General features: G+C 46.8%; 1 protein-coding gene across 1 annotated transcript in view; it reads left to right on the plus strand.

Annotated features, from left to right (window-relative positions):
* The window catches only part of EIF3A (eukaryotic translation initiation factor 3 subunit A), a 42,403-nt gene extending 21,792 nt beyond the window's left edge, over positions 1-20,611 (plus strand). Inside the window, exons 13-22 of the mRNA XM_008270597.5 lie at positions 115-219; positions 304-417; positions 2,738-2,860; positions 4,617-4,770; positions 5,558-5,742; positions 11,727-11,815; positions 12,688-13,376; positions 17,161-17,356; positions 18,118-18,308; positions 19,353-20,611. Of these exons, the coding sequence (XP_008268819.2) occupies positions 115-219; positions 304-417; positions 2,738-2,860; positions 4,617-4,770; positions 5,558-5,742; positions 11,727-11,815; positions 12,688-13,376; positions 17,161-17,356; positions 18,118-18,308; positions 19,353-19,606 (2,100 nt within the window). The 3' untranslated portion in view covers positions 19,607-20,611. The remainder of the gene's footprint in view (positions 1-114; positions 220-303; positions 418-2,737; positions 2,861-4,616; positions 4,771-5,557; positions 5,743-11,726; positions 11,816-12,687; positions 13,377-17,160; positions 17,357-18,117; positions 18,309-19,352) is intronic.
* The last annotated feature ends 213 nt before the right edge of the window (positions 20,612-20,824 follow it).

Genomic DNA, 20,824 nt, shown 5'->3' on the forward strand with positions numbered 1-20,824 from the left:
AGCGTATTTCCCATTTTTATTTCCTAAATTAAAACCATTAAGCTGTGAGCTGTGCAGACTTCAGCATTTTTCATTCTTATTTGTAATTTATGGTGTATTTGTATTGCTGTTTAGGATCTGGAAGAACTGGATCCAGATTTCATCATGGCTAAACAGGTTGAACAGCTGGAGAAGGAAAAGAAGGAACTTCAAGAACGCCTAAAGAATCAAGAAAAGAAGGTAAATGAATAGACTGGTGGAATTCAATGTAAGTTAAAAGAGGTTTTTATCTTAAAAAGTTAAATTTGTTTTCATGTCATTTAGATCGACTACTTTGAAAGAGCTAAACGTTTGGAAGAAATCCCGCTGATCAAGAGTGCTTATGAGGAACAGAGAATTAAAGACATGGATCTGTGGGAACAACAGGAAGAAGAAAGGGTAGGTTTTTCATTAATTGCGATACTTAAGGATTGTAAACTTTGATTAAATTCTCTGCCAAAAGTTTCATGATCAATTTATTTTGCATTCTTTTGCTAGAAACGTGTTTTTTTTTTCTTTTTCTTTTTTGCCAGGCAGAGTTAGAGAGACAGAGAGAGAGTTACAGACAGAGACAGAGAGAGGTCTTCCTTCTGTTGGTTCACTCCCCTAGTGGCCGCTATGGCCGGCACTGTGCGGATCCGAAGGCGGGAGCAGGTGCTTCCCTCCTGGTCTCCCATGGGGTGCAGGGACCCAAGCACTTGGGCCATCCTCCACTGCACTCCCAGGCCACAGCACAGAGCTGGACTGGAAGAGGAGCAATCGGGACTAGTACCTGGTACCCCAACCGAGGCTAGAACCTGGGGTGCTGGTGCCGCAGGCAGAGGATTAGCCAAGTGAGCCACAGCGCTGGCCTCTGTTGTCGTTTTTTTTTTTTTTTTTTTTTTAAAGAGATTTATTTAGCGATCAATCGCTCTTCCATTCACTAGTTTACCCCTGAAATGGCCACAATGGCCAAGGCTGGGCCAGGCAGAATCCAGGAGCCTGAAACTCCATCTTGGTTTCCCATATGGGTGGCAGGGTCGCAAGCACTTGGGCCATCTTCCGCTGCTTTCCTGGGCGCATTTTCAGAAAGTGGGTTTGGAAATGGAGCAGCTAGGGCTCGAACTGAAGCTCATGGCATAGTGTCAGCTCCTAGAAAGGGTGCATTAATGGCTGCCTGCTAACAAGCAGATAAAAAAATGAAACTTGCAAAAACACAATGTGATGTGCATATGGTTTATAGTTTATAGGATTCTGCGAATCTAATCTAGTTTTAGAATATAACCTCCCAAAAAATCATAACCAAAAGTCACTCCCCATTTTCTTCCCACTGTCCAGCTCTTGGCAACCGCTGAGCTACTGTCTGTCTCTAGATTTGCATATTGTGAACATTCTGTATAAATGGAATCACACTGATGTGCTCGTTGTGCGGTTATTTAACCTATATTATATTTCCCTGATATACAAAAACAGGGTTTGCAGATGCTTGTAAGGACCAAATATAATAAAAATGAGTAAACTGGTGTGGTGACAAAGGGTGACGAGCGCAGGAGGACAGTATTGGTGGGGACCAAGAATAGAGCATACAGCCTCACGATGCTCTGATTGCTGCCATCTGGAAACCACGGGCCTAGCGCTGCTGGTTCTTCCAGTTTTTAGAGGGAAAGATGGATTTGTTTTTTTTGACAGGCAGAGTTAGAGAAAAAGAGTTCCTTCCGTTGGTTCATCCCCTAAATGGCCACTACGGTGCTTCCTCCTGGTCTCTCATGCGAGTGCAGGGCCCAAGCACTTGGGCCATCCTCCACTGCCTTCCCGGGCCTCAGCAGAGAGCTGGCCTGGAAGAGGAGCAACCGGGACAGAATCCGGCGCCCCAACTGGGACTAGAACCCAGGGTACTGGCGCTGCAGGCGGAGGATTAGCCTAGTGAGCTTCGGCACCGGCCGGAAAGATGGAATTTTTGTGGTAGTTTCCTTAATATACAAGTATTGAAAACTTAAAATGAATTTGCTGCAGACCAGACAAAATAATGGGAATTATCTCGAGTCTTGCATGTTCTCACTTCAGGCACAAAGGAAAAAGCTTTAACATCATCAAGTTGCTTTTTTTCTTTTCTTTTCTTTTTTTTTTTTAAGATTTATTTATTTATTTGAAAGAGTTAACAGAGAGGAGAGGCAGAGAGAGAGGTCTTCCGTCCGCTGATTCACTCCACAATTGGCTGTAACAGCTGGAACTGCGCCCATCTGAAAACAGGAGCCAGGAGCTTCTTCCGGGTCTTCCATGTGGGTGCAGGGGCCCAAGGACTTTGGCCATCTTCTACTTCTTTCCCAGGCCATAGCAGAGAGTTGGATTGGAAGAGGAGCAGCCGGGACTAGAACTGGCGCCCATATGGGATGCCAGTGCTTCAGGCCAGGGCGTTAACCCGCTGAGCCACAATGCCGGCTCCAACATCAAGTTGTTTTTTTAAAGACAAATTCCTTTAAAAATTAAACCATAACACTTGCGTAGTGTTGTGGTATTGTATTATATTTTTCATCAGTACTATGGGTCTAAGTAAACACTTTGGTAGACGCGTGGACTGCTGGATCTGGCTTCTGTCCCAGTCGCCTTTCTGGGGTCCTGGCAGCATGGTTGATGGCATGATGAAACGGCGAAGGAGCTGCTTCCGTGTTTCCATGAATGTGACGGCTTAGTGGTCAGTCGTGAACGTGTTGAAGGTTTACTGTGTGTTATGTACTTGCAGATTACAACTATGCAGCTGGAGCGAGAAAAGGCTCTTGAACACAAGAATCGAATGTCACGAATGCTTGAAGACAGAGATCTGTTTGTAATGCGACTCAAAGCTGCCCGGCAGTCTGTTTATGAGGTGAACTTAATGGTTTTAAGGAAAAATGTGTTCAAGAACTTTTTAGTTTTGCCTTGAGCATCTGTCTCTTTTATTTTTTAAGATTTATTTATTTGAAAGGCAGAGTTACAGAGGCAAAGGCAGAAGCAGAGAGAGTGAGCGAGAAATCTTCCATCTGCTAGTTTACTCCCCACATGGCCACAACAGCTGGAGCTGGGCCCATCTGAAGCAGGAGCCAGGAGCTTCTTCCGGGCCTCCCATGCAGGTGCAGGGGCCCAAGGACTTGGGCCATCTTCCACTGCTTTCCCAGGCCATAGCAGAGAGCTGGGTCAGAAGTGGAGCAGCTGGGACTAGAACCAGCATATGGGATGCCAGCACTGCAGGTCATGGGTTTATCCACTATGCCTCAGCACCGGCCCCTTTAAGCATCTCTTTTAACACAGTAGCATATTCTGTCTTGAGTTAATGTGGATAATGGTCATTCAAATAATACTTTAGCAGAAGTTTTATTTTCAAAGATTAATTAATTGATTGGTTTGAAAGGCAGAGTTACAAAAAAATCTTTCATCTGCTGGCTGGTTCACACACCACTCCCACCCCCCACCCCCCCAAAAAAATGGCTGCAACGACTGGGTCAGGCCTGGGCCAGGCTGAAGCCAAGGAGCCAGGAGCTGCTTCTTTGTCTCCTGGGTGGTTGCATGGGCCCATGCACTTTGGCCTTCTCCACTGCTTTCCTAGGTGCATTAGCAGGGAGATGGGTCAGAAGTGGAGCAGCTAGGACTTGAACTGCTGCCAAATGGATGCTGGTGCTTCAGTCTGCTGCTCTAACCTTCTGCAACACAGCACTGGCCTCCTTTAGCAGAAATTTTATGAGAATAAATTTATAAGCTGAACAGTTTTTAAAGCTAGAAGTGAGTGGACTACAGACTTCTTCCTTACAAAGTTAGTTTATGGCTTGATTTGCAAATAATAATTAGATCAAGCTTTAGTAGTTATTTATTTTATTATGCAGATAGGCCTGCTTACTGTAGCTGATGTTAACATTTTACATTTTGAAAAGTTTTGCATACCAGTTGTGGGGAGCAGCCCGGACTGGACTGAGTTACTGGAATTAAGACTTATTCTATGCATCTGCTCTCCCACAATATGGCGCTGGGAGAGAAGTAAACAGCTTCTGCACAGCTGCCTCCAGTTCAACCAATAAACTGTAGGACTTGCTCCTGATTGGAGGAGAGCAGCGTACTCGGTGTGTGGGCAGCCGAGTTGGGATTGGCGGAGGAGGACTATAAAGGAGGAGAGAGACGGCATGCACGGAGAACATCTAGGGGGAACATCTGAGGGGAACACCTGTGCAGCCCCTGAGAAAGCCGGCCGGCGGTGTGCTGCTCCCCCGCGGAAGTGGGGAATGTGGCCAGGGGGAACTGCCCTTCCACGGAGGTGGAAGGGATAGTAGCCAACCCGGGAAGAACCAGCAGCAAACCCGGGGAGGGCCGAGCAGACGAAAGAACAGCGCAGGGTCCTGTGTCGTTCCTCCACGAAGAGGGGGAGCTACATAATGGTGCCGTGACTCGGATATGAAGCCTAGGCAAGGTTTAGTGTCGTTCCTCCATGAAGAGGGGGAGCGACACCAGTAAAATGTTAGTCTTTGGCAATTCTGATTTTTGTATTTTGAGGTGTTTCTATGCTATCAAGGAATTTGACTTTTGTAAGCCTTAAAGCTTACCGTTAGTTTGTAGCTGTTGGAATACATTTCATCTCTTGATTTTTGATATTGCAGGAAAAACTTAAACAGTTTGAAGAGAGGTTAGCCGAAGAAAGGCACAATCGCCTGGAGGAACGAAAAAGGCAGCGCAAAGAGGAACGCAGAATAACTTACTACAGAGAAAAAGAAGAGGAGGAGCAGAGGAGGGCAGAAGAACAGATGCTGAAAGGTAACCAGGTGGCCCTGCATCCGGGGTGTGGTAATGCAAGGTTGCAGTTAGGTCCGATTTTTAGCAATTTTATTTAGAAAATACAGGAAGTAAGATAATTGGCCTCTTAGAACTTAGGTAGCTGGTTCTCAGAAAGATGGAGATGTTACATTCTGTACCAACTTGTTTCTGCATATTTGGTGTTCTTGTAAAAATCACATCTATACTATCTTTGTTTTTATTATTGCTTTCTGTACATTAATGTTTCAGAGGGAATCATGCAATGGGAAAGCCGTCAATGAGCCTGATCGGGAATTCCAGATGTGCAGTAAGGGAGGGGATTCTAGGACCCTAAGACACTACAAAAGTGTTAATTTTTTTTTTTTTTTTTTTTTTAAGATTTACTTACTTATTTGAAAGAGTTATACAGAGAGAGGAGAGGCAGAGAGAGAGAGGTCTTTCATCCGATGGTTCGCTCCCCAATTGGCTGCAATGGCCACAGCTGCGCTGATCTGAAGCCAGGAGCTTCTTCCAGGTCTCCCACGCAGGTGCAGGGGCCCAAGGACTTGGGCCATCTTCTACTGCTTTCCCAGGCTACAGCAGAGAGCTGGATTGGAAGTGGAGCATCTGGGTCTCAAACCGGTGCCCATATGGGATGCCAGTGCTTTAGGCCTGGGCATTAATGGGCTGCGCCATAGCTCCGGCCCCTAAAACTGTTAATGTTGATTGGCATGATAGTAGACCCTCCCTCTAGGAGAAAGCTGTGGGTTGAAGGCACACTTAGTAACTAACCTTATACATTGCATAGAGCGAGAAGAGAGAGAACGTGCTGAACGAGCGAAACGAGAGGAAGAACTACGAGAATATCAGGAGCGGGTGAAGAAATTAGAAGAAGTAGAAAGGAAAAAACGCCAGAGGGAATTGGAAATTGAAGAACGAGAGCGTCGTCGAGAGGAAGAGAGGCGGCTTGGTGAGGACCCGCTGTCTAGGAGGGTGAGTATGGTGTCAGTTCGGTCTCCTTAACGAGGTGGCCATTTACCTTGTGTGGTCATCTCAGTATTTGAGCTGGGTGTTGAAGTCAGTTATTTTTGCAGGTCTCTTTTACATTCCCAAAGACAGTGTTTCTAAGAGAAAATAGATGTCTTAGCAGTGGTGGGAGTTTACAGGCTTTGGCATACTTGTCCCAGATACTTAGCAGCGAGAAGGAATCTCCGGCCTTGGAGGGCTTTGGCGATTGTGCTCCTCAGTGCTGCACAGGAGGGCTGCCCGGTCCCTTGGAGTTGCCGTGGATTTGGAGGATGATGGGTTGTCCTACAGATGGGTTTGAGGGATTAGCAGTGTCAGGGGCCCCATGCTCTTCTTAGAGATGCAAACTCTTGGGCCTGACCGCGAACCCTCAAATCAGAATTTGCTGATTCTTTGCTGATTCAAATGCAGGACTTGTTTGTGTATTTATTTAGGGTTTTTTTTGTTTTTTTTTTTTAATTGTAAATCTTTGAAAGGCAGAGTTAATGGCCAGGGGAGAGAAAGAGCGCACACGCAAGCTTCCATCCGCTGGTTCATTCCTCAAATGACCACAATGGCCAGAGCTGGGCTGTTCTGAAGCCAGGAACCGGGAGCTTCTTCCAGGTCTCCCACGTGGCTGCAGGGGCCCAAGCACTTGGACTGTCCTCTGCTGCTTCCCCAGGTGTATCAGCAGGAAGCTGGATTGGAAGTGGAGCAGCCGGGATAGGAACTGGCACCCACATGTGATGCTGTCACTGCAGGTGGTGGCTTTACCCACTACACCACAGCATCAGCTCCTCATGTATTTATTTGGAAGGTACTAGAGTGACAGAGGGAGAGACCACAGAGACCAGTCTTCCACCAACCAGTTCACTGCTGGTTTAACTTTAATAGCAGGAATAGGCCAGGCTGAAACCAGGAGCCAGGAACTCCATCCAGGTCTCCCATGTGGGTGGCAGGGATCCAGCTACTTGGGCCATCATCTTTTGCTTCCCAGCTGTATTAGCAGGGAGCTGGTTGGGAGATCAGAGTAGCTGGTACTTAGGTTGACATTCGGATTTGAGGTGCAGGTCCCCTAGCATTGGTTTAATCAGCTGTGTCACACACTTCAGCTAAAGGCCTTTCATGTTTCCTCCCCGTTTTCAAAAATAATATATTTTTTTTAAGATTTATTTATTTTATTTGAAAGATTTAGAGAAACGGAGAGAGGGAGGGAGGGGTCTTTCATCTGCTGGTTCACTCCCCAGTTGGCCACAATGGCCAGTGCTGCACCAATTCAAAGCCAGGAGCCAGGAGCTTCTTTAGGGTCTTTCATGTGGGTGCAGGGGCCCAAGGATTTGGGCCATCTTCTACTGCTTTCCCAAGCCATAGCAGAGAGCTGGATTGGAAGTGGAGCAGCCGGGTCTCAAACTGGTACCCATATGGGATGCCGGTGCTGCAGGTGGAGGCTTTACCCACTATGCCACAGCGCCAGCCCCTGAAAATATCAGTTTCATCTCTCATTGTGTACATGTCTTGGTCACTTATGCTTTTCCCATTCTGAGGTTTTTTTTTTTTTTTCTTTTTTTTTGCCTCACATTTTTTTGTTTGAGATGTGCCCACTTTGTCTCTCCCTTCTAAGATTTGGCTTAATTTTTAAAAGAAATAAACTCAAGGATTTCTTACATGTCTTTATCTGCGTCTCTCCTGTACCAAATGCTTAATCTTAATGGGAGAACTTGATTCTAGTTAATACAAATGGATTGTCTTAAATTTGTTTCATAATGTGTGTGGGTGTTTTTGTTCTTGTTGCACATTTTGAGTCTTAATCATCCTTCATTGTGGATGATTTCTAGTTTTTAAGAATTTATAAGCCGGCGCCGTGGCTCAATAGGCTATTCCTCCACCTTGCGGCGCCGGCACACCGGGTTCTAGTCCCGGTTGGGGCGCCGGATTCTGTCCCGGTTGCCCCTCTTCCAGGCCAGCTCTCTGCTATGGCCAGGGAGTGCAGTGGAGGATGGCCCAGGTGCTTGGGCCCTGCACCCCATGGGAGACCAGGAAAAGCACCTGGATCCTGGCTCCTGCCATCGGATCAGCGCGGTGCGCCGGCTGCAGCGGCGGCCATTGGAGGGTGAACCAACGGCAAAGGAAGACCTTTCTCTCTCTGTCTCTCTCTCACTGTCCACTCTGCCTGTCAAAAAAAAAAAAAAAAAAAAAAAAAAAAAAAAAAAAAGAAAAAAAAAGAATTTATATTTTGTATTCTAAAATGATGGTCAGATTTTAAGAGTGCTCTCTTTCTGCTGGTCAGGAATTCTGTGTTGGTATGAGAGCAGAGCTTTTGTGGTGCTTAAATCTGCCTTCTGTTACTTGCTAAGACTTATCTTGAGGAGAATCGCTGCTCTGCTTACAGAAACCTAATTCTTGTTGTTCTTACAAATCTGGCCTTCTGTTCCTTTTACATCTTTTGTTTCTGTTCTGCAGCTTTGTACACCACCCTCCCTCCCACCGGGAAGAGTTGGTAGTTTGATCTCTATGTTACAGTGGAAACTGCTTTCCATAATTTAATCTTACTCTCTTTCCTTACAAGGTTTCAACAACTTTGCAGTTGTCAGTCCTTGTTCAGATTGGGCACATACCAAGTCTAGCATCATGGGAGGGCTTTGTTTTGAAGTGGCTTTTTTTTTTTTTTTTTTTTTTAAGATTTATTTATTTATTTGAAAGAGTTAAACAGAGAGAGGAGAGACAGAGAGAGAGAGAGATGTCTTCCATCTGTTGGTTCACTCCCCAATTGACTGCAATGGCCGGAGCTGCGCCGATCCAAAGCCAGGAGCCATGAGCTTCTTCCAGGTCTCCCATGCAGGTGCAGGGGCCCAAAGATTTGGGCCATCTTCTCTTGCTTTCCCAGACCCTAGCAGAGAGCTGGGCCGGAAGAGGAGCAGCTGGGATTAGTACCGGCACCCATGTGGGATCCTGGCACTTTCAGGCCAGGGCGTTAACCTGCTGCGCCACAGTGCCAGCCCCTTGAAGTGGATTTTTAACAAACAAATGCCAGGATGCTACACAAAACATCCTTAGGAACTTTTTTCATTCTTCAAAAATTGTTCACAAATATTTTCTTTCTCCTTTTTGTAAAAGATTTATTTAGCAAGAGTATATGTATATATAAATTTTGGTAGATAATATAGGTTTATAGTATACAACTGTTGAATTAGTGAAGATAATGAGAATTTATTCAGCATTAGTCCCTTCCAAAACTGTCGTTTTGGTGACTAACACTCTGCCAGTCAGGCTTCTGGTGTACACTTACACCATTGTTCAACTTTTTTTTTTTTTTTTTTTTTTGACAGGCAGAGTGGACAGTGAGAGAGAGAAAGAGACAGAGAGAAAGGTCTTCTTTTGCCGTTGGTTCACCCTCCAATGGCCGCCGCAGCCGGCGCGCTGTGGCCGGCGCACCGCGCTGATCCGATGGCAGGAGCCAGGAGTCAGGTGCTTTTCCTGGTCTCCCATGGGGTGCAGGGCCCAAGCACCTGGGCCATCCTCCACTGCACTCCCTGGCCACAGCAGAGAGCTGGTCTGGAAGAGGGGCAACCGGGACAGAATCCGGCACCCCAACCGGGACTAGAACCCCGTGTGCCGGCACCGCAAGGCGGAGGATTAGCCTATTGAGCCGCGTCGCCAGCCCATTGTTCAACTTTGATGTACTGCTCCCTTATCTCCTATCTTGGCTCTTCTATTTTTTTTTTCAATAGTACAACTTATATTTGCAACTGGACAGAAAATTATTGTCATTTACAGTATCTTAAGGTAAATTGGTAAACTGCCTTTGAATAGGAACTTCCTTTCTAGTACCTGGAGGTCTACAAAATATATTTAGAAAATTTACTGTGGAACATGCAAGACTGCTTAAATCAAATGGGTCTGGAGGGCCCTTGGTTAATTGCTGACACTGGCATCCAGGAGGCATTTCTGTAGGTTCAAACCATCTTAGAAATTGAGACGCTCTTGCTTCTTCTTCTTTTTTTAAAATTGATTTGAAAGAGTTACACAGAGGAGAGGCAGAGAGAGAGAGAGGTCTTCCATCTGCTGGTTCACTCCCCAGTGCCGCAATGGCTGAGGCTGCGCTGATCCGAAGCCAGGAGCCATGAGCTTCTTCTGGGTCTCCCATGAGGGTGCAGGGGCCCAAGCACTTGGGCCATCTTCCACTGTTCTCCCAGGCCATAGGAGAGAACTGGATCAGAAGTGGAGCAGCAGGGACTCGAACCAGTGCCCAGATGGGATGCTGGCACTACACGTGGAGGCATTACCTGCTATGCTGCAGCACTGGCCCCTGGCTACATAATAACACACTGTGGGACAGCGGGGAGGGTTCTTGATAATGGTCTTGCTTGGTCTTGTTGCTTCTGTAGTAGTATGTTTTCCCTGGAAACTCTCAGAGTGTTTCTGTCCTTCCATTAAAGGTAGTTAAATAGCTTCAGTAGGCTGTGTTTAGGTGCATATGGACATGTGGTCTGTTGCTGTTTTGATCAGAGGATTCAGTCTCCTTAGGGAAGAAAAAGTTTCTTCAACTTAAGAAAATTATTCTGCTTTTACTCTCTTCTTGTATTTTCAAAGTTCCCGTTCTTTCACTCCCTACTTTTGAGAGCCAAAGCTGGGCCAGGCTCTGGATCTCCCTTGTGGATGGCAGGGACCCAAGTATTTGAACCATCACCTGCCGTTCCCCAGGGTGCACATTGGGAAGAAGCTGGCTTCAGGAGTAGGGGCAGGACTCAGACCTAAGCACTGTGATAAGGGATGTGGGGATCCCAAAGCAACACTTAACTTCTCTGCCCAAAGCCCGTCCCATCCAATTCTATGTTTCCGTTTTATTTCTTGTTACTTTCTTCACCTTTGTTCTTTTGTAGATTTTCTGAGTCCTGTTTAGTTTATACATTCATTAACAGGGCCCGTTCTTCTGTGTCTACTGTCTATAAATGTTAACAATCGTGTTAATTTTTGAAATTTTTTTTGTTCAGTGTCTTTTTAAAGGTTCTAATGCTTATGCCGTCTCCTCTCATAACTGGAATTCTTTGTTGAGTATAATTTGCAAGATGAATGTGAGGGTCAGGAGGTGCTCGTCTCGGGGATGTGGATGTCGTGTGTCTTCCCACCCCGGTTTACTGACCACACATGCTACGGACAGATGTGTATTTTCCCTCCCAATGCCCACTTGGGAAAGTCCACCCTGAGCAGAGTGACCAAAGTTCACAGTGCACCCAGAGTGAGCAGCTGTGGTGGACACAAAGCTAACTTGACTGCATCTCACTTGGGAGGGATTTGTTGTCAAGACACTGGAAACCAGGTCCTCTTACTCACAAACGGGTGGTAGGCGGTCCTCAGCTTTTATTTCAGTTTTCTCACCCCCACCTCTAGTTCTTGTTTTAAAGGAACTTCCAGAGTTCTGTGTCTGCTCATTGCTTTAGGTCACACGAGTCAGCGCAGCCAAGCAGAGGCCGGAGGTTGTGATTACTGTCTTGTGCATTTATGCGGAAAAGAGGTGGAGGCGTGCTAAGGGTCTCCTGACATCCTTCCTGAGATTTTTTTTAAATGACAGCACAGTACTCAGAAGAGAGAAATACTGTTATTTTAGCCATTGCCTAGTTCATGAACTCCTTCCTTGTTTTGGTTTGTTTTGTTTAGTGGGCCCTGATATTCATTTTGGGGGCATTTCCCCTCCACACACACATAATCTGAAAAGGACATTTCTGGGTCCACTGTAGACATTGTAATGGTGCCATGTGGGTGTTCCACGTTGCTTTCCACTGGTGGTTCATCCATTTGTATGGCCATCCACAGCCTATGGAAGTACCAGGCTTATGATTCTGTCAGCATGAAATTGGTCACAAGAGAGGTGGAATGTTTTCAGGGTTGGAGATGCGTGAGAGTGAATGGTAACACTAGTAGTTCTGATAATAAACTTGTCCTAGTGATGCTTCCTGTTGGCTTTGTTGACGCAGGACTCCCGCTGGGGGGACCGAGATTCGGAAGGCACCTGGAGAAAAGGGCCTGAAGCAGATTCCGAGTGGAGAAGAGGCCCCCCTGAGAAGTAAGAGTCCTGCCTTGTCCTGAGTCCTGTTCGAATTGGGATTATTTTGTAGGGATGGGGAAAGGAGAGCTTGAGCCATGAGGAATATTGGACGTAGCTGGCACTAAGAGGTTTTTTCTTGTTCCTTGTCTTTTTTTGAAAAAAGATTTATTTATTTATTTGAAAAGCAGGGAGAGCCAGAGATAGATATCTTACATCTGCTGGCTCACTGCTGAAGCGGTTGCCATGGCAAGGGCTGGGCCAGGCCAGACCCAGGAGCCAGAACTCCATGCTGTTACCCTACATGGGTGGCAGGAGCCTAGTACTTGGGCCATGATTTGCTGCTCTCTCAGGCGCATTAGCAGTAAACTGTTTCAGAAGTGGAGTAGCTGGGACTTGAACCCGTGTTCTGTTGGATGCTTCACCTGTATCACATCAGTGTCCCCTGTGTAGAGTTTTCTATGTTTACGTCAGTGTTCCTCTATTTACCAATCATGAAACACCTTGAAATGTAGGTGCTTTAGATTTTTTTATTCTCTAAAAGATGGATGCATGCTTTAAAATAAACTGCTAGTGATAGACAAGAATATTGGCTTTAATTTCCTTTACAAAAATTAAGTTTAGAAAGCTCAAAATGGATGGGGCAGTTGCCATAGTGCTCCATGTAAAGTGTAGGTTACCTTTTTAGGCAGTTGTCTGCTTATCGGTCTCCGTGTTGATGTAAGAGATTGTTGCGTGTTTGTCTGTGTTTTAATTAGGAGAACATAATTTTTAAGGACAAAGATTAATGAGTGTAGACTGGAGTGGTTTTTTTGGTGAATAAAAGATCATTCCCCAAGAGATTCTGTGCTTTTAAGACGCTTACCTTTACAACATGGCTTGCTGCTCTGCAGGGAGTGGCGACGTGGAGAAGGGCGGGATGACGAGCGGTCTCACCGAAGAGATGAAGAGCGGCCGAGGCGTGTGGGGGACGATGAAGACAGAGAATCTTCTCTTAGGCCAGATGATGACCGGACTCTCCGGCGTGGCATGGAGGACGACAGAGGCCCCCGGCGTGGTCCCGATGAAGAGAGGTTCTCTCGCCGTGGGCTGGAGGACGAGCGGCCTTCCTGGCGCAGTGCAGACGATGATCGGCCTCCCAGGCGGATTGGTGAGGAAGACAGGGGAAGCTGGCGCCATGCAGAGGATGACAGGCCACCTCGAAGAGGACTGGATGACGACAGAGGAAGCTGGCGGACAGCCGATGAGGACAGAGGCCCAAGACGAATGATGGATGAGGACCGGGGCCCGAGGCGAGGGGGTGCTGATGATGAGCGGCCTTCCTGGCGGAGTGCTGATGATGACCGGGGTCCCAGGCGGGGCATTGATGATGACCGGGGTCCCAGGCGAGGGCTAGATGATGATCGAGGACCTTGGAGGAATGCCGACGATGACAGGATTCCCAGACGGGGGGCTGACGATGACAGGGGTCCTTGGAGAAACATGGATGACGACCGGATGTCAAGACGAGCTGATGATGACCGGATTTCCAGGCGGGGCGAGGACTCCAGACCTGGTCCTTGGAGACCGTTTGTTAAGCCAGGTAAGGTTCTGGTATTCAGAAAACTAGATGGGGTGCTTGGAGCCTGCTTGATGTGTTTCCATGTGCAAAGTGAAACTTCTTAAGTGACAAAGAGGGCTGTTACCTGTTCTGTGTGAACTGGTATTTTATCTTTCTTAGAGTGTCAGTGAAATGATGTTTACCAGAGGTTTGCCAAACAAAACACAACACCTGAAGTCACCAAGTCACCGGCCCTTCTGTGTGCTGACGCTTTGCTTGTTTGTCTTCTGCCTCCTTGCTTCTCTGGAGGCTCTTCCCGGGCCTGACCTATTGGTGTGTTCTTAAAAACAGTTAGAACCAGAAAGTACTTTGTGACTATTTGTGCACACGCACACGCCTGCCGGTTGTGAGACTGCATGGAAAGAGCTCATTGTCTCAGTCCCAGGCCTGCTCTTCCTTCCACGTGTGCTGCCCTTGAGGAGTTGCGTGCATGCGTGATGTCTGCCGGCACCTGCACGTGACTTCTGCCTGTAGCTGGGCTGTGCAGTCCGACCTCTCAGACTCAGCCCTTTCCTCTATGTCTGACCCCACCCCCACCCGCACACCCCACTTCCTTCAGGGGCACTACTGTCCAGCTACTTTGATAAGCTACAAATCTGGGCGGTCACCTTTATTCTGTTTCATCCTTTTGTTAGAGCTTTAATTTAGTTCAGTTCTGCCATTTTGATGTTCCTCACATCTGCCCATTTCTTTCTCTCTTCTCCCTGTTTATGCTTGGTCTGGGTCTTTGGAATCTCCTCTTGCCTCTTAAACATGCGTCTGCCACCTCTCCCACTCCCAGTTTCTTTTTAGAATGTATGTTTACTTTACTTGAAAGGCAGAACAACAGAGAGGTATCTTCCATCTGCTGGTTCATTTCTCAAATGCCTACAACAGCCGTGGCTGAGCCAGACTGTAATAACCAGGAGCCTAGAACTTCATCTGGGTGTCCTCCTGGGTCGCAGGGACCCAAGCATTTAAGCCATCATCTGCTGACAACCAGGATGCATTAAGAGGAAGCTGAGTGGGAATTGGGAACAGTTTCCTAAGAGGCAGCTTGATGTGCTGTGCCACAACACCGGCCCCCTCTAGTCCTCCCCGCTTTGTTTCTAGTTTTGAGAGTGAAACCAAGACCATGCTTCTTGTCCACCGTTTTGCTCCCCTAAATGCCTGTAGTGTTTGGGAGTGGGCCAGGCTTAAGCTGGGAGGCAGGAACCTAACTGCTTGAGCCATCACTACTGCCTCTGACGCCCCTCATTATCAGGAAGCTGGAGGTCAGAGCTGGACAGTGCAGTCACTAGAGCAGTGTGTTCTACGTTCAGATCTAAGTGAGCAGCCTGCTTGCTTTTACTCGTAGAGCTATCTGCTGCATTCTTCTTCTTTTTTTTTTTTTGACAGGCAGAGTGGAGAGAGAAAGGTCTTCCTTTGCTGTTGGTTCACCCTCCAATGGCCGCCGTGGCCAGCGCGCTGCAACTGGCGCACCGCGCTGATCCGATGGCAGGAGCCAGGTACTTATCCTGGTCTCCCATGGGGTTCAGGGCCCAAGGACTTGGGCCATCCTCCACTGCACTCCCTGGCCACAGCAGAGAGCTGGCCTGGAAGAGGGGCAACCAGGACAGAATCCGGCGCCCCGACCGGGACTAGAACCCAGTGTGCTGGCGCCGCAAGGCGGAGGATTAGCCTAGTGAGCCGCGGCGCCGGCCCTGCATTCTTCTTGTCTCACAGTTGAGCTGTGGTCCTGGGCAAGCCACTTAATTTTTCTGTGCCTAATGTAAGTGGAGTTAACAGTATAGTGGATTTCTTTCTTTTAAGATTTATTTGAAAGAGTTACAGAGAGGAAGAGAGGTCTTCCCTCTGTTAGTTCACTCCCCAAATGGCTGCAGTGGCCGAAGCTGAGCTGTTCCAAAGCCAGGAGCCAGGAACTTCCTCTGTACATGGGTTCAGGGACCCAGGACTTGGGCCATCCTCCTGCTTTCCTAACCACATTAGCAGGGAGCTGGATCGGAAATGGAGCAGCCAGGACTCGAACCGTGCTCATGGGATGCTGGCACTACAGGCTGGGACTTCAACCTGTTGTGCTGGCCTGACAGTAAATCCTTTTAAATGGTGGTTGTTGTATTTTGTAAAGTAGCTTTGAATACTGAGGAAGTGTAAGGTTAGGTTCCTGTGAGCCTGAGAGGTTACAGCTTTTTGAGAGCCATGTTTTATGCCTTTTTTTTTTTTCCCCCAACTTAGATTTATTTAAAAGGCAAAGATGCAGAGATAGAAAGGGAGAGATATCTTTCATCCAGAGGTTCACTCCCCAAATGGGCTGGGGCTGGGCCATGCCGGAGCCAAGAGCCAGGAGCCAGGAGCCAGGAGCCAGGAGCCAGGAGCCAGGAGCCAGGAGCCAGGAGCCTCCTCTAGGTCTTCCACATGGGTGCAGGGGTCCAAGCACTTGGGCCGTCTTCTGCTGCTTTCCCAGGCACATTACATGAGTAGGGAGCTGGACTCGAACTGGCACCCATATGGGATGCCGGTTTTACAAAGGTGGCAGCTTAATCTCCTTCACCACAGCACAGCAGAGCCCATCTTTGTGTTTTAAGATACTTTATTTAATATATAACAATATTGATTCATTAACATTGAACTCATGGCAAAGAAAGTTGCCTAATACACATATTTTTTCCTTAAGGCACATCACAGCCTTCCTGTACTTGGGAAACTATGACAGTACTATGCTTGGGGACCATTTTAACCTGTGAAATCAACAAAATTATAACACTGTTCTGAGTACAGCCTTCAAAAAGAATACTTGTTTCTAGGTTGACAGTTGAAACAAGGAGGCAGAAGATGGCCAACTTCATCTAGCATGGTGTTTGTGTCAAATGACTACAGGTTTTTCTACTCATTGAGTGCCTATAAAAGTGCTCTAAGGGGGACCTGGTGCTGTGGCATAGTGGATAAAGCTGCCTCCTATGGCACTGGCAGATGGGATCATAAGGGCAATGGTTCAAGTCCGGCTGCTCTACTTCAGATCTAGCTCTCTGGGAAAGCCGTGGAAGGTGGCCCAAGTGCTTGGGCCCCTGCACCCATGTGGGAGACCCTGAGGAAGCTCCTGGCTTTGGCCTGGCCCAGCCCCTGCCCATTTGGGGAGTGAAACAGTGGATGGAAGATTTCTCTTTCTAACTCTGCCTTTCAAATTAATAAATATACCTTAGAATAAAAAGGCATATTAAGGGACTGGTATTTAGCCCGGAGAGTAAGGTGCCCACTCTCTGTTTCGGGGTTCTTAGACTTGATTCCTGGTTCTGGCTTATGACTTCCAGCTTCCTGGTGATGCAGACCCTGGGAGGCAGTGGTGATGGCTGAGGGCTTGGGTTCCTGCTCACATGTTGGAGACTTGGGACTAAGCACCTAGCTCCTAGTCTGACCTAGTCCCTGCTGATGTGGGCATTTGGGGAATGAGCCGGTTATTGGGAAGCTGCTCACTCTGTCTCCTGGCAAGTGCCACAATTGTTCATTTTGAGGTTACAATTTTTAAGTAGACAGATTCTCTGATCCTCGAGAGATCACTCTTAACCTTTCTCCTTAAATGAGCAATCTGTTTACATCAAAACGGGTTTTGTACTCAATCCGCATGTACAGATTTGAGTGGTTTCTTTCCTAGTGAAGTTTTAAAATGGCATTTCTAGAGTTAGCACTTTAGGATGGTGAAGGAATTAATGCCAGCGTTAAGCTCTAAATGCATGATTGCCAGTCGGTTTTTTTGAGTGAAAAAAGTAACTTTGCTGTTTTAAAAATATAGGTGGATGGAGAGAGAAAGAAAAAGCCAGAGAGGAGAGTTGGGGCCCTCCCCGAGAATCGAGACCACCCGAAGAACGTGAATGGGAGAGAGAAAGAGACAGGGACAACCCAGACCGCGAGGAGAACGACAAGGACCCCGAAAGAGAGAGAGACAGGGAGAGGGACGGGGACCGAGAGGAGCGCTTCAGAAGACCCAGGTGGGGAGTTTTCCCCACGCTGTGGGGGGTTACGGTCCCGCTTCCCTTCAGCCCTTTCCTGGGTATTCCAAGCTGATTTGAGAGACGGTGTTGCTCAGCCACTCCCGCCGTCACCCTGTTCCACCCACCTGTTTCTTAGCATCAGTATGGAATACAGAAACTTTTAGAGATGATCTAGTTGAATCTTCCCCGTTCCAATGGTAAGATGGAGGCTTGGACTGGTGATGAGACCAGTCCACATGTCTTTACCACTCACTGTTTGCCCTGTGGTATAGAAAAGTCAGTGTGTTGCCCGTAAGTTTTCAAAAGCCTCTTTACTTACATTTGGTTCTAGGATGTCCCATCTGCCCAGGTGGCTTTGCACTGACAAATGCAGGAGAGCCTGTGCAGTGCAGTTTGTGCAGGGAGGGCGTGCGCGGTGTCTGGGCTGTCCTGTGGCAGCCAGCAGGCGCGTGGGGCTGTTGAGTGCTGGGAATGTGGTTAGTGCTGCTGAGGCAGTGTCTGGACTTTATTTAACCATGAAGAAGCCAAAAGTGAGTAGTGGCTGCTGTGGGGGCGGCCCAGGCCGGGTGTTGTCAGTTGCTCTCCCTGCCTGAAGAATTCAGATGGAGGTCCAGTGATGAGTTTAAGTTTGGTCTCCACTTCCATGAATTTTGAGCCCCAGTGTGGATGTCATGTTGTCACCTGGTAGTTACCCAGGTAGTGCAAACAGCAGCAAAGAGCAGAACCTAACTTGTCCTTTGGCTTTTACATGGCTGCAGGGACGAAGGTGGCTGGAGGCGAGGACCAGCTGAGGAAGCCTCAAGCTGGAGAGATTCGAGTCGCCGAGATGATAGGGATAGGGACGACCGGCGCCGTGAAAGGGACGACCGGCGGGACCTGAGAGACAGACGGGATCTGAGGGATGATCGGGACCGGAGAGGACCTCCCCTGAGGTCAGAGCGTGATGAAGGTAAGGTGGTTACATCAGCTGCCGATGGGGTGCGATGTATATTACATTTAGGATCTGAGGACCCCTACTCAGCCGTCCAGCTGTGAGAGGGAGCTGGTCACTAACTTCTTAGCAAGCACAGTGGTAGACTGATGGATTATAGGGGTAGCAAGCAGAGAGGCAGAGCTTAGTGCAAGTGAAGAAACTGATTATCCACATAGTTACTTTTAGCAAATACTCTGAGTATGGTTAAAACATTCATTGCCCTCAGTGTCTTGGAAACTTAATATTTTGTCTGCACAGTAGATCCTTCTGTTATAGCCATAATTTAAAACTACCAAAATTTTATGGCTGATTTGCTGGTAAAATTTTTTAATAAGCAGCAAAAAAATCCATTTTAAAATTTATCATTCTGCCTTAAAGATTCACACCAGTTAAGACATTGCTCAGGCCAATAATTCTTATTTTCAAATTGTGAGTTATAAGCCGGCGCCGTGGCTCAATAGGCTAATCCTCCACCTTGCGGCGCCGGCACACCGGGTTCTAGTCCCGGTTGGGGTGCCGGATTCTGTCCCGGTTGCCCCTCTTCCAGGCCAGCTCTCTGCTATGGCCAGGGAGTGCAGTGGAGGATGGCCCAGGTGCTTGGGCCCTGCACCCCATGGGAGACCAGGAAAAGCACCTGGCTCCTGGCTCCTGCCAGGATCAGCGCGGTGCGCCGGCTGCAGCGGCGGCCATTGGAGGGTGAACCAGCGGCAAAGGAAGACCTTTCTCTCTCTGTCTCTCTCTCACTGTCCACTCTGCCTGTCAAAAAAAAAAAAAAAAAAAAAAATGTGAGTTATAACTGTGAGTCAGACAATCTTGTCAAATTATATTAAAATGATTGAAATAGTAAGGTAGCTCTTACTAGCTTTTGATTGTGATCCTGTATTATGATTCCTTAGTTCAGGATTTCTGAATGATTTGAAGCAAGCCGCCCTTTGCTTTGCTTTGTTTTGTTTAGTTTGAGCCAGTGTTACTTGTATACTGCAAACTTAGTTCTTTATTTTTTTTAATTCAACATTTTAGTAAGTTCTTGGAGGCGTGCTGATGACAGGAAAGATGACCGCGCAGAGGAGCGGGATCCTCCTCGTCGAGTTCCTCCCCCAGTTCTTTCTAGAGATCGAGACAGAGACCGGGACCGGGACCGGGAAAGAGAAAGAGAAAGAGAAAGAGAAGGTGAAAAAGAGAAGACCTCCTGGAGAGCTGAGAAAGACAGGGAATCTCTTCGTCGTACTAAAAATGAGACTGATGAAGATGGATGGACCACGGTGCGACGCTAAGTTCCCAGATGATGGATTCAAACTCCTATCTTACCTAGGTTTGATCCCATTCAGGATTATTATACTTGTGCTTCAACCAATCTAAATTGGATTCTTTAATATTGTTTCACCATAACACAAAAGCATGAACTTGTATTAATCCTATATAATAGATTGATCATGCACCATATCCGCAGGAGTTGGAAAACCATGCCATTTTCTGGAATTTAAGGTGTTGCATTATTTCATCAATCATTTGTTTACAAAAAAGGAAAACTAAAAAAATAAATTTAAAATGTGAACCCTTCAGGTATTGAGTAACACCTGTATCTTGGTATAGAACTGATCTTTTTTTTTTTTTTTTTTTTTTGATTTTGAAATGTTTTAATTTGGAATGAGAATTTGGAATAAGGTTCTGTGAAAGAAAATGTATTTGAAGACCCTTTAATGCAATGGATCTGAAACAATTTTCACATCACTTAGTGGTTGGAACATACCTCTTTTAGATATTTTGAGGTATTTACTGCTAACTGAATTTGGAAGATTTTAGATTCACTTTAGTGCAGTAAACATCACAAACATTGGCTACAGTGGGATTTCCTGTAGCTTTTACTTGAGAGAAGGTGAGTATAAGGCAATTTACAGTCACTGTAATAAGAATACTGCTCCAGTGTGAATCCCAAACAATACAGCTTTTAAATTTTAAAGCATTTGGTAAACTATCGCTGAGTTTTCTGTTGCCAATAGCAAACTGCTTTTCCCTTAATGGAGAATTCATGCCTTTCAAGCATTTTAAATATGACAATATTTATAAATGTGTGGTTTGGAGGAACTGTTTAAATTCTCTTTCCTAATTTTCTCTTCAGGATAGATTCTTTCAACAAGTAATTTGTAGTAATGACTGTGTTGACTTCAATTTTGGAGTGTAATAGCTATGTTAAAGATTTAACTATTTGGTCTTATTGAAGCCAACACAGAACTTGCTGCTGTGTTTTTTCTTCAGTGATAAATAAAATACTTACAGAATTTGTTTTAGTGTTGATTTCGTAGTTAGTGTTGTTGACGATGGTAAGTATGCGTATTCAGCTGGGTTTATTCTACTTGAGAGCCATTGTGGTGTTTCACAGAAACAGAAATGCACCCGAGTACCACATGGGAAGTCTGCACTTGGCCGAGGTGCTCCCCTGAAGTGCCCTCCCTGGGTTCTCCCGTGACGCTCTCTCCTGAGCGTGCGTGCGT

This window comes from Oryctolagus cuniculus, chromosome 15 (genome assembly GCF_051225735.1).
Source record: "Oryctolagus cuniculus isolate XC-2025 breed Fujian yellow rabbit chromosome 15, ASM5122573v1, whole genome shotgun sequence".
Classification (NCBI taxonomy): domain Eukaryota; kingdom Metazoa; phylum Chordata; class Mammalia; order Lagomorpha; family Leporidae; genus Oryctolagus; species Oryctolagus cuniculus.